The sequence below is a fragment of the Akanthomyces muscarius genome, chromosome 2 (assembly GCF_028009165.1).
Source record: "Akanthomyces muscarius strain Ve6 chromosome 2, whole genome shotgun sequence".
In the NCBI taxonomy this organism is placed as follows: domain Eukaryota; kingdom Fungi; phylum Ascomycota; class Sordariomycetes; order Hypocreales; family Cordycipitaceae; genus Akanthomyces; species Akanthomyces muscarius.
In genome coordinates this window covers 4400385-4412587 of record NC_079242.1, presented here as the reverse complement: position 1 = coordinate 4412587, position 12203 = coordinate 4400385, and the positions used below count along the sequence as shown (strand labels likewise).

At 52.3% G+C, this 12203-nt stretch overlaps 7 protein-coding genes across 8 annotated transcripts; 3 read left to right on the top strand and 4 right to left on the bottom strand.

Moving 5' to 3' along the window:
* Positions 1-568: 568 nt before the first annotated feature.
* Positions 569-1194, top strand: LMH87_004586 (uncharacterized protein; the record flags this gene model as incomplete). Its single annotated transcript, XM_056195829.1, has 2 exons — positions 569-731; positions 806-1194. 2 exons carry the CDS (start codon positions 569-571, stop codon positions 1192-1194), a joined length of 552 nt encoding a protein of 183 aa, XP_056049420.1.
* Positions 1195-2265: 1071 nt separating this feature from the next.
* Positions 2266-2576, bottom strand: LMH87_004585 (uncharacterized protein; the record flags this gene model as incomplete). Its single annotated transcript, XM_056195828.1, has 2 exons — positions 2266-2506; positions 2566-2576. The coding sequence occupies 2 exons, from the start codon at positions 2574-2576 to the stop codon at positions 2266-2268; spliced, it is 252 nt and encodes an 83-aa protein (XP_056049419.1).
* Positions 2577-4056: 1480 nt separating this feature from the next.
* Positions 4057-5017, top strand: LMH87_004584 (uncharacterized protein; the record flags this gene model as incomplete). Of its 2 annotated transcripts, none has more annotated exons than XM_056195826.1 (2): positions 4057-4320; positions 4391-5017. In XM_056195826.1, the coding sequence occupies 2 exons, from the start codon at positions 4057-4059 to the stop codon at positions 5015-5017; spliced, it is 891 nt and encodes a 296-aa protein (XP_056049417.1). The 2 variants fall into 2 exon arrangements, with proteins under 2 accessions (XP_056049417.1, XP_056049418.1); XM_056195827.1 differs by having other exon boundaries at positions 4373-5017.
* Positions 5018-5599: 582 nt separating this feature from the next.
* LMH87_004583 (uncharacterized protein) lies at positions 5600-6103 on the bottom strand (the record flags this gene model as incomplete). Its single annotated transcript, XM_056195825.1, has 3 exons — positions 5600-5667; positions 5820-5955; positions 6101-6103. The coding sequence occupies 3 exons, from the start codon at positions 6101-6103 to the stop codon at positions 5600-5602; spliced, it is 207 nt and encodes a 68-aa protein (XP_056049416.1).
* Positions 6104-7333: 1230 nt separating this feature from the next.
* LMH87_004582 (uncharacterized protein) lies at positions 7334-7898 on the top strand (the record flags this gene model as incomplete). The annotated part of the gene is made up of 3 exons (XM_056195824.1): positions 7334-7438; positions 7591-7717; positions 7822-7898. The coding sequence occupies 3 exons, from the start codon at positions 7334-7336 to the stop codon at positions 7896-7898; spliced, it is 309 nt and encodes a 102-aa protein (XP_056049415.1).
* A 284-nt stretch (positions 7899-8182) lies between these two features.
* Positions 8183-10111, bottom strand: LMH87_004581 (uncharacterized protein; the record flags this gene model as incomplete). The annotated part of the gene is made up of 4 exons (XM_056195823.1): positions 8183-8704; positions 8766-8788; positions 8863-8871; positions 8923-10111. The coding sequence occupies 4 exons, from the start codon at positions 10109-10111 to the stop codon at positions 8183-8185; spliced, it is 1743 nt and encodes a 580-aa protein (XP_056049414.1).
* A 737-nt stretch (positions 10112-10848) lies between these two features.
* On the bottom strand, positions 10849-11557 carry LMH87_004580 (uncharacterized protein; the record flags this gene model as incomplete). The annotated part of the gene is made up of 4 exons (XM_056195822.1): positions 10849-10969; positions 11031-11152; positions 11226-11441; positions 11504-11557. 4 exons carry the CDS (start codon positions 11555-11557, stop codon positions 10849-10851), a joined length of 513 nt encoding a protein of 170 aa, XP_056049413.1.
* Positions 11558-12203: the final 646 nt, after the last annotated feature.

Below are 12203 nucleotides of genomic sequence, written 5' to 3'. Positions count from 1 at the left end.
CCCCTCCACCACGCCAGTGCCTGCCGACAGGTCTGCATCCGACATGGTTGCGTGGCTCGTCTGCCCTACCGGCGAAATTGGCCGTGGTCTGCCTGACGAGATGTACATTAATTAAAAGGGCGTGCAGGAAAATAAATATTAAATGGACTGAGTGACCCCCAGACACCATGTCCCCGGGCTATTGCAGATACTGGGATGTTGTTATTAGACAGCGGTAGTCGCTCTGTTCCAGCGGCTTCCCAATTCCTCAATACTTGCACTTACAACGCGCAACAACATATTTAGTCACTGCGCAACCCGTCGCTCTGCTGCACTACGTTGTTGACTGACACCAGTCCATGCATGCAGCTGAATTGAGTCAACTGTTTAAACGCCAAGAAGGTCCGATACCACTACGCCCGACTACAATACCTCATATGCACGCACATAATACACCACTTGGGCCCATGGTTTCCATTATCTTGAACCGACATCACGACTGATATATCTCTTCCAAAGCGCTACTCTTCCCCTTTCAATAATTGTACATTGCCACGCCATCAGGAGTGGCAAACATCCTGCGCGCAACATGTCGTCTCGCATGTCGAGAGATACCTCACATGGCGCCAAAAGTTCAGCCTCACCTTTGACGAAGAAGACAGAGGCCCCTGCCAAAGACCCGGACTGGGCCGACATTGCGGACCCTGAGGAACGCCGTCGCATTCAAAACCGCATTGCACAGCGCAAATTTCGTAAGTACTTACACTGATGCACGCTGAACAAATGCAATGGGCATGAATTTCTGACGGGAGAATCTGTATTCCAGGCGAAAAGGCGAGAGAGAACAAGGAAAAGGCAGAACGCGACTCGCGCAATCTAGAGCACGCTGGCAACAGCTATCGCATTCCCAGCGCAGTCGACATCGTGCGCGACGACACATTGTCGGGCCTGCCATGGGGCAGCGTCAACCTGGTCCACGTCGTGTCGCGTGGCCACGAAGCTGAAAGCAAGCGCAGTAGCGGGCGCAATACCTACACGGGCGACGACAGCAGCAACCCGTCCAGCAACAGCTACTCTCTCGCTTCCTACGGCCAGCCTGTTCCGCAGCCTGTCAACTACGGAGTCGGCGTCGGCGAGGACCAAGTGATGGAGGACAATTCGCCATATTTGTATGGCATTGGCTCGCCTCCAATGCCGGCCTTTTTCACGCAATGATGACTTGATGTAGTATGTTTTCGGGGTCCAAATAACCGCGGTATATATTTGATTCACGGGCTTGGCGCATATGTCTACAGGAGGGAGCTTGCAGCGAAAACTGAACGGGGAACGAACAGCAGAGTGTATTTTTCTACGGTCGGCGGCCTGTGAGCGGTAAACTCTTACAACTCTTCTTTGAGACTGCAACATGTTGACTGCATTTATTTCTGTTGTCATATATTTTCCTTTTCATGTTTAGACATCTCTGAAACCATGATGGAGTACATAGAGAAATGATTCACAGCTTGTTTGCACGCTTTACGGTGCGGTGGGATTGTGCATGCATACGTGATGACTCGCCGCCGAGTAAAAAGTCTGCCGCAGTGTTTCTTTCACGGCGGGCAGTGAGATTGCTTCCCGTTTCTGTGCAGTTTTTGACCCGACGATTACGCTGCACCACTCTCAGCTGCCCAGCCCTGTACACGCGGCAGCATACAGCCCACGTACCAAGTGGCGTTAGGCAAGAGTGCCACAGGCGAAGCAGCTGCAATGCAATTCTCGAACTGTCTTCAATTACTACTAGTTTCAGCGGTATTCTCGTCCAACTTTCCAAGAAGGGTAAACCCCCTCCAGGCCTCAGGCATAGTCTCGTGCACCTGCCGTAGAATAATTTGCAGACCCCAATCGTTTACCAAGGAAAATAAGGCTGGGGGCTAGACTGTCGCCAAAGTGGTCCTCTCTCCATATTGCTCACACGCACCCGAGTTTGAGAAGATACTCGGCAAGCTATGACGGAATTTGAATAGTACAAGGGAATCACTTGCCCACATGATTGGCCTCTATTCAAGAGCGAGTTGGTCTTTTCAATTGGCTCGACAATTACACACTCGGTTTTGTCTCTCGTAACAGAATTGCCCATGTGGAAAATGTGCGGCAAGTTTAGCCCCCCGCCAGCTTATACTGGGAGCCAGTAAAGATGCGCTAGGTAGTGTGAGGAAACGGAAGACGGTTGAAAACGAAAATTAGCCGACCGTTATTGCACGGCTTACACCATCCGTCGGCAAAATACGAGCAAGTCAGCTACAGGAATTAAAGGCACGACCCGTTCCAGAGCTTTCCTCCGCTGGTTGCAATCGATGTCCAGCGTTTTGAAGGGAACATTTTCAAGGCAACATCTTTGGCGCAAAGCCAAACTGCGACGCAATACTGAACATGGACGCGCGTGATTGTCAAGGTGGTAGTAGGCGAGACAGGCCCCATCACCCCAGGATTCATCTTGCCGTCCCCGAACGAATCGTATCTCTGCGATAAAGTCTTCTCACGCACAAGGCTATTGCAGTTAGCAAATGAGCGAAGACAACCAGTAGCCTTATCCAGTGCGTAACAGACCTTTGCATCATAATTAGTCATCGGCAGGAGCTTTTCCCCCAGGGTCTCTGCATTTGTAATGAAGCAGCGTTACGCCCTTACGCGGTGGAGGTCAATGTCGCCATGGCTAGCAGTCGACGAGTTCGTTTATTCCGCTCGTCTGATGACGGGCAGTGCAGGCGTTTCACGTCTCAGCCTCCGGTAGCCCTATCGACGATGTGTCTGCAATGTTGGTAATGTGACTCCAATCCATCCCCTTCTTTTTATTTTTACCGGGTCCTTCCACGACATGCACCACTCATTCTTCATCGTCGTTTGGCTTGGTGAGCTCAGCTCGCACTGCTGGCCCATTTGGTGGTGGTGTCAGCCTCAGCTAGCGCAGGCTCGATGGACTTATACACGCCCTCCTCCACTTTGATGCAGTGCCACCTCCCCAGACACGCCGTCTGCGACCTGGTTTGTGGTTACCTCTCATGGCAATTGCTTGTTGCGAGTCTTCGTAAAAGGTGTCCCTGTTTTCGGCTCAAAGTCCGACGAGGCTCCGCGCCTCTTCGGCCGGCCCAGCCCTCACCCAGATGGTAGCGATGCCGATGATACCACTTGAGGCGGAAGCAAGCCCGGTTGCAGGAGCCGTGGGGGCCGCAGTCAACAGCGACGGCAAAGAAATAAAACGCGACGACCGACTGGTGAGGCAAGAAAGCATCACAGATGCACAATTTCGTTCCCAGGGCTAAGCAATCCTTGAACCTATTCTCAATTTATGCTTTCGAATTGCCTAGCTTTGATACATTCAAAGTCAACAAGTCAAGGTAAATGTGAGTGCCAGGATAAATGTATTTGTGACAACTTCATTTGGGCCAGCGACAGCCAGCCGTGACTTACATGGATTAGCAGCCAGTAGTATCAGTATCCATTGCCAAACAGATATTGACAGTGGTACTTAAACTCCATAGCTTATCCTACAAAATCACATAAAAGTACTGCATTGACTTTCAAAGAACAATAAAGGAAATTATTTTTCTTTAGATCAAGGCATCGTTTACATCACAAGTACCATCCTCGCGTGCTTCGAGGTCTCACGAGCGACTCCACCGCCTGGCAGAAACGCCCCCAAAATCCTTCTCCACAGTTGCGTCGGGCAAAAAAAAAGTATCGAACTCTTTACTTCGACATTTGCGACCGCCGTAGTCGAATCATCCCACTGCGAGTCAATTTCTCCCCTCATCATTTCAAATCCAGAAGCATAGCGCCTCATTGCAGTAGTGGTGAGAAACCTCGGTGCCTGCTGCATACGCCCCAGTTCTTCTTTCTGTCGCGATACTGCGTTCCGAACAACCTGTTTTGAAAAGGTACATTCACACTTTTGGGCGAAAAGTAATGAGGAATATGATCTGACTATTGTTCTTATTTTCAGACTTCTTACTACATACAGGCATTTACAAGGGTGGCTGTGGGCTGGGGGATTGATAAAAGTACATCGCAAGCAGATCGACTGCGCAGATATCGGGCAACATGGCTGGTACAAGACTAAAGACTTCCAAGCCTGAGAAGGCCAACAAGGCTTCGAAAAAGGCCGAAGGCAAGACAAAGGCAGGCAAGAAGGCCACCGACGATGACACTGCCAAGGTTGAGAAGAAGCGAGCAAAGCTGCTAGCTCGCTCCCAGGAACTGGAAAAGGAAGCGCACAAGCTTCTCGCGGAAGCCAAGAAGGCTGCCGACAAGTATGCGGAACTAACCAAGTCGCTAGAGGATGAGGAGGATGACACGTCATCAGAGGTGAGTTTCCGAGGAGTCAAGTCGACCCTTTTTTTTATTGACTGCTACCCAGACTGACACATGGGTACAGAGTGAATCGGACGAAGAAGTACTGACGCCATCTTCGGAGTCCACGAGCTCGTCTTCCGATTCCAGCTCCGAAGGCGGTGCCGCCATTCCCGCTCCCAAAACCAAGCCCGGCAAGAAGAGCAAGAAGGCAAAGGGCAAGCCCGAGCGCAAGAGAAAGCGCCAGGACTCGTCCGAGGACGACACAAGCAGCAGCAGCGACTCCGAGGACAGCGAGGTAGACCAAAAAGCAGCCGCCAAGATAAAGGCGAAAAAGACCAAGAAGGAGAAGACCAAGAAGCCCAAGGACAAAAAGGACAAAAAGAAGGCTAAAAAGGAAAAGAAAACGGCCCAGGATACGGATAGCGACAGCGACAGTGACGACGAAGCGCCGCCCGCCGCTGGCAACAAGCCGGAGAAGAGCTGGCACGTCACGGGCCTCGATGGCGGGTCGGCCCGGCAGAGCAAGTTCCTGCGGCTGCTGGGCGGCAAGAAGCAGGGCATGAGCCTGCCCTCGGACAAGGGCGCGGCGGGCAAGGGCGCGTCCGAGTCGACGCGCGCCGAGGCCGACATTCAGCGCCAGTTTGAGGAGGGCATGAAGATGAAGAATGAAGGTGGCAGCCACCGCCGCGGTCTCGGACTGGGCGCGTGAGACGCGGTGTGTGGGCGGTGCTGTTGCGGTGATTTTCCATGTGTACACATATATACCAAGGCGTAAGACTGACAGTTGAGCCATTTTGTATCCTTTTCAAGTCCAGACTCATTTTTTGCAAATCGTACTTGTCAATTGCGATTCGGCGCGCGGCTAGTCCCAGCAGGCGAGTGTCGGAACGAATGAAAGAAAGCAAAGAAATCTAATTTGTTCAAAGTATATCGCTTCAGCTCTACAACGCCAAACATCTCCTGTAATACATGGCTGACGGTACATGGTCTTTCCACCTGCTCGACAGTGTTCCGCAGCTCACAGCTGCCACCGTTCTTTCTCCGGGCGCTGTTCACCGGCGCAACAGGAGAGATGAGATGTGCACACTGCGTTAAAGCGACTCAAAATTATGTCCTCTGGGGGATTGAATGCCCAGAAAAGCCAGCCCTGAAGGGTTCAGGTGGGTTCGGGGTCTCCTCGCAAACCAAACAGGCAGCGCAGAATATGCTATGGATCCTCCACGCTTCGCGCGACACGCAGAGCGCTCTTCTTGTCTGGATCCCCTCGTCGGTATTATATTGCGCTCGTCGTTTATTGACCCCACCAACGGGAGAGGACCTCGAAGAATAAGCCGCCAAAGACGACAAAGCCGAGAAGGACTGGTGAAGAAGCCATGTTAGCGCGCTTCAAGCTTGAAGTATAGGCGACGGGAATATTGCAGTCCTCCGCACGTTATAGAGATGTTCTTCAATGGTGTGCACGTGGGGATCGGGTGCGCGCAGATCGACGGGGGTCGTTGTCTTTCACGTACCGATCCAAAAGGGAGAGATGGAAGGCTTCTGGACGCCCTTTTCGCGCTTCTTGATCTGGTCGCCGGACTTGCCCATGCGGGCCTCCTGGTCCTTGGCAAATTTGGCGTTGCGACGTCGCTGCTCGAGGGTTTGCGCCTGCGCGAGGGGAAAGTGCCCCCTTGTGTTAGCCCATGGACGAGAGGCGATCGATCCCCTTGTTGGGGTACGAATTGCGTTTGCGCAGCAGATGGTTTTCGTGGAACCCGCGTAAAAAGAATACTGCCAGCGTCTTATGACGTACCATTTTGAACTGTGTGTGTGTGTGTAGTTGCGAGGATGTTGGGTTGAGAGGAAGTGCGTCGTTTGTCGCGGTTCAGGGAGGAGCGTCGTTGGAATTTAACTAGAGCTCCCTAATATGGCGTTGATCTGGACAGGTAGCCCGTTTGAGAAATGTCGAAGGTATTGGATTCGCAGCGAAGGTTCAGGAAATCGGGTCGAATGCTTGGTATGACTGTGCGGCAATTGGCACTCTAGGAGAACAATCTGTTCAGTTGTCGAGGATGGGAAGGCTTGGGGATTTGGGGGGTCTCTTCGGGACATGTGTCGTCAATCCAGGGAGTTCCACCCATCGCCCACCTCGGAAAGGGAAGGTAAGGTACCTGGAAAGCTGGCCCCTAGCTTTTCCCCACAGAGCGCCGCGCAGTGGGGTGCGTGCCAGAGGTGGCCACGGCGGCGTTCTTGTGGCGTCTCCGTGCACTTTCTACTCTCCTAAAACAACAGCGCCGAACGAGCGCCCAGACTGGCTGCGATCGATGCTGGTACCTTGGAGAGAGACAGCATAATTTCTCTTGCTTTTTGCCTTGCCTTATTCCGTGTCATTTTTATTCTGGTTATATTCTGTTCATATTCTGATTCTTATTACGATTGCGATTCCTTTACAGACTTGTTTCGGGCTGTTGTTGATGCTTCGCTAGCCGACACGTAAATCTCGCCCTAGGAGCCCTTCGTCTCTAGCACGTCTCTGAGCCGATAGCTCGCTGACCGCTCCCAGTCAAGGTATGAGCAACCAGCAAAAAAAAGCCCTGGTTCTTGTACCACACACCGTTTCACAGCAGCCACAGCCAGCCAGCAGTGCTAGGTAAGGTAGGCTGGGTTGGCGAGTTCCCTGAACCTCGGCCTTGTTGAGTTCTAGACGGTGCAAAACATAGTTCACTAGTACAGATGGAGAGATACCTGTGATTCACCCTATGTACCATGTAGCTGCTGATTATATCAATACACTATTAACCAATATATCTCAGATGTTCTTCGATGAAGAACTACGTTAACTTATACCAGTTGGGAAGTGGGGCTGCGGTCAGCCAATGCGGGTGTCCACAGCTGTTCTCGCGCTGAGAATAGCCTCCTAAATGCGACCGTCTTTGCTCCTCAAGCGTGCACACACGACCAAACATCGAGCATTGAGAGCTATTTGCTGATTTTTGGGGAATTACGATTGCGTATCATTCACACGGCCTCGTTCGCATCCTTTAAAATGTTCTCAATACGCGCTGCGACGGCCGCCCGTCGCGTTCCTGCTTTGCGACATCAACTTGTCCCTACCAGAACTTATGCCACAGAACAGTCCGGCAACCCTACGGTAAGGCCATGCGCTTCTTTTCATCTTTCGCGGCTTGCCAAACAATGTGATCAATGCGTCATCTTCGCTTTTCGGGGCCATGTTGACATATCCAATCATGTTGTCTCCGTGCAGTGTGCTTCCACCCTTACCTGCTAACTGCCCCATCGCAGACAAGTTTCTACAAGACATTTTCGCGGCCCATAGCCAAGGTCATGATTCTGGCCGTCTTCACGTATCAGGTCGCGTATTGGTCCTGGATAAAGCTCGAAGCAGACGAGGTGCGCGGCAAGATTGATGGTACGTGATGATCTACCCTGCAGTGGCCTCCGGCACTCAGTGCGTTGGCGCTTGTTGCTTGATTCGGTGCCCAAATCAATTCCTTACTGAATTTTATCGAGCAGCAGAGATTGAGACCCTGGAGAAAACGGTCGATGATTACAAGGAGTCCAAGGCCGCTGGCAAGACAGCCTCCAAATAATGCTAGTCCGTGGCAAGGACAAATTCATCGGAGAACGGCGTCAGGCATTGTGGCGACGAATGTAACTAGAATGTACAGTATAATAGTATTCCATAACGAAGCCGTATTACGAGGGCTATCGCCAACTCATAGTACCGGTTGATTTATTGTAGATTACATGTTTCTATTCTGTATAGTGTATTAGATGTGCCAAATGTCAAACTCCAAACGCAATGCAATGCCAAACCCCTTTCATCATAGTATGCACAGAAAAGCTCAGATTCTCGTGCATTCACAGCAGTGAATTAATACAAAAATCCCATACCGAGAAGCACCGTCCCACACAGAAACGCCGCGTTCAAGACCACGCCAGCAGCGGCGCTCACTCGCGTGCGCGGCTCGCCGGGGTAGTTGCACGTCACCTCCTTGTTATCCGGGTCGCGCTTCCCGTAGCTCGAGTTGAACTCGCGAAAGTTGCGCAACGGGCACGCAAACTTGAGCGCGGATGGGCAGCTCTGCACCACCTCGTAGCAGAGGTCGTCGCAGGGCAGCAGCTCCCGGTACGGGCCGGGCGCAATCTCGTCGTCGATGAACTTGTTGCGTGACGTGTTGAAGGCGGGCGCGCTGTACCGGGCCAGGGCGTCGGCGGGGAGGCGAGTGCCGTTGGGGAACGGCTGGCCGGCGTTGCGCACAACCGAGTGCGGGCTGTCGAGGGTGTAGTCCTCGCAGCGCGGCATGACGACGGTGCAGAGCCACTTCTTGTAGGTCCGTCTACAGTCGTCGCAGTTCTTCAAGAGCGAGTACATCTTGGTCGAGGGCGCCTCGCACTGAACTTGCATGAGTGCCTTTTCGAAGTTTTCGTATGATTCTTTGGCGTAGTCGTCGTACTTTTTTCCGAGGCTGTCGTCGGCCTTGAACTTTTCAGTGTTGCCGGGGATGGCGTACTGTATATCGTTGCAGAATTCGAGATCTGTCACCATCTTACAACTCGTTCCTGATGTCGCGTCAGCAGGAGGCACTTGCTCTCACCAATCGATATATTTACCTGATACAGTGTTGAAGGTCGTCGACGCAAAGACAGTGCCTCCACCACCAACAGTGCCTTCCCCGTCGCGTTTCCCTGCTGTCGCATTTGGAGCTTTGACAATGATGCCTCGGTATTCCGTTGTATCGTTCAGTCCGGTGACAAAGAATTGCTGCTTCGGAAAGCCACCAGGCCCTCGTGTCGTCATGGTCATGTGGACCAGTTCATTCAGGTTTCCTGTCCCATTCGGCGTTGCGTAAATCTGCGCGTTTGTTTGGAGACCGCAGGTGGAGTGTCGAACTCCATGAAGTCGGGGAAAGAGTTCATTATCAACGTAGAGCTGATACACCTCGCCATCTTCCATGATTTGGTGTGCTTTGTCGGCATCTGTCGTCAGATTCTTGCTGACCAGTAGAGCAGAGGTTGCGTCGCTATCGAGCCATAATAATTGGCCATCTTTGCCCACATATCGGTGGTAGTACGCCTCAGTGGAGGAAGCCAGCTCGAAGAAGTAGACGCCTTCATAGCTTGACGAAACGTTGGGGGCCTGGACAGAGATATACAAGTCGTCTGTGAAAGTCATGTTGAACATGACCGCACCGCCATCGAACGCCTTTTTTTGTATGCTTGGCGTTTCCTGCATAGACAAGTCCGGACATCCCAACTGGCTTGAATTCGATATGAGCAATGTGAGCTGCGGAGGCTCAATGTCTGCCTTGTCATCGCCCGGAACACGGTGCGGCTGCAGGCATGTATTCGCAGATAGAAAAATGGGTATACTCTGATTGTCATCACGTCCCAAGATGTCAGCTCCAGAGCTAGCATTTATTGCTGCGACGGCAGTATCGAAGTCGAAATCACGAGCCTTCGTTCCGCTGCTGGTGCTGCTCGTGAAGACGTCACCCTTTTTGAGCTGGTAGCAGGCTGCTTCGCCAGGCTTGAGATTTGACTTTGCAGGCATGTTGTTGACAAGCGGTCCGATGACGCTGGCCCTCCGGCCGAGGTAGCTACTGTCGAATGGAGCAAAACTTGGCTCGTATGTATCGCCGAGTTCGAGATCGAGATTGTAGCCGTCGAGGTCGTTCGACCCGATATTTGTAGGCGATTCGGCCGCAGCAGTAGTTGGCGAAAAGGCGAGAATATATAGGATTGCGCATACCGTCGCAGCCAGCGAGGGTGCTGGCCGCGACTGCAAAAGCCCGAAAGACATGGTGGGCGGCCGCCGGCGGCTCGAGGGAGGATTTAAGGAAGACTGCGAGGCGCGCTGGGTGATCAGCGGCAGGCGGATGGCGAGACCTGGTAGACCATCGTGACTTTTGCTAGGTTGCGATGAGTTCGGTTGGGTGAGTAGAGAGGGTAGGGCCGTGAGGAAGAATCTGGCCGTTTCACAATGTGGATGACAGCTCTGCAGTTCAAGCTACGTGGGTCCGCGAACGCGCAGCCTCATACAGCCCCTGAAGCAAGCTGCGACAATTGCGCATGGCTGACCCCTCGCGAAATGGCCTTGCATGCAGTCTCGTCATTTACAATCTTTGATTGGACAGACAAAGATTGGCACGTTAAATAGCTGGGAGTTACTGGAAGCGACAATATGACGCGCCAGGTATCGTAGTTCTCATTCAAACACTGGCATCACTAGCGTGGTATCGGCGTATCGCAAAGCGTGGAAACCAGACAATCGATTGGAATTCAGTGATCTGGTGCCAACTTCGTTGAGAGAAAAGTACAAATTCATTTTACACATTTCCAATCATAAGGCTCTTGAATTATGCAGCCTTTCCACTTTTACTCTCATCCTTCATTACCGCCGGGCATCCCGTGTGTGGGACACGTTGAATGCGTCGGCCAATGGTCATTATCCTTGCGCGCAGCTCGCTATTGTGGCCATGGTCCGGGAAGTTGAAGCTAGTTCTGTATTTGCGACCAGGCCTGCCGTTGCGAGTTCCTTTAATCGGACTTGTTAACGGCGGCGTCAGCCTTGGAGCGGAGGTTGGCGGAAGGAGAGCCACCCTTGAAGTATCGGCTGAGGGTGGGAGAAAGGAAGGAGCGGAAGATAATCTCGGCACCACTAGATTGAAGTCAGGACTGTGATAGGCTTCGGCGATCGAAAAAGGCGTTGGGCAACTTACCGGAAGACGGGGAGAGAGAGCCACAGGAGGAAGACAAACTTGAAGACAAAGTAGAAGGGAAACCAGTAGACAATGTTGAAGAAGCTCTCAACGACGCTGAAGAAAGCAAAAACAACCCAGTACTGGAATATGTTAGCGGGTGAGATCTTGTGATGCTTTGTCGCAAGGTTTGAGGGACGGAAAGGAATGACGTACGGTCAGCCACTGCGTGTCGTCCTCCTTGTTGTCGGTGAAGAGAGCAGCGAGGGAGTAATATCCGGGGATGACGAAGCCAGCGAAGTTGGTGAGGAGCTGGCCACCGAGGTTAAAGATGATGAGGAAGAAGTAAAGAGCGCCAACACCGATGACGGCATACGCCTTGGGAACACCGGCCTGTCTCTCCAGGTTGTTGAGCGCGGGATACTTGGACAGCTATCATTATGAGTTAGAGGGCCGGATGCGCGAATTGAAGCGATTGAGCAATGCAGACTGACCTCCCTGTCAAGGGTGCTGAGGTAGTTCTGGGCTTTTTCCTGAGCGGAAGACATTTTTGCAGCTGGCGGGGTGGCCGGAGATAGCTATGCAGTGAGAGCTTTGGGAGCTTCGTTGGTTGTTGCTGGAGTCGAGCTGAGCTGTGTTTGGCGTAGACAGAGTTGTACGAGTGCAGGAAAGCGGGCGCGGAGTGATGCGACGATGTTGAAGCGAAGCAAAAGTAGTTTGTGGGAGCAAAAAGTGTAGCGTAGGTGGCTTAACTCGAGAATGGCGATGAGCGAAGCCCAGGTAGGTACTGACGTGTGCTCAAGCAATCTTGGTTTGAAACTGGGCCTTGCAGCTGTGCGCACGTCAGTTATCTGGTGGACGCCGGGTACTGCTGCAGGGGCAGTACTTGTAGCATGGGCGTAGATGCGCGACAGACAAAGTCTTGACTGCGGGTAAGCTACATGGACTCTAACAGAATAATTGCTTGTGATATTGTGGGTATTCCCACGTTGGCCGCGGCTGAGCAAAAGGTGGCACGTCACACTAGAAAACGCCCGGTGGAAGCTTTTGACTGGCTATTTTGCTGGCTATTTATTGGAGTATTTCACTGTTGACTGTTGACTGGATGGAGTGACGGATCGGTGGGAAAGGCAAAGAGGCTGGAGAGAGAGGCTTGTTTGATTTGGGCGTCAAAGAGGGGCAGAGGGAAGGACT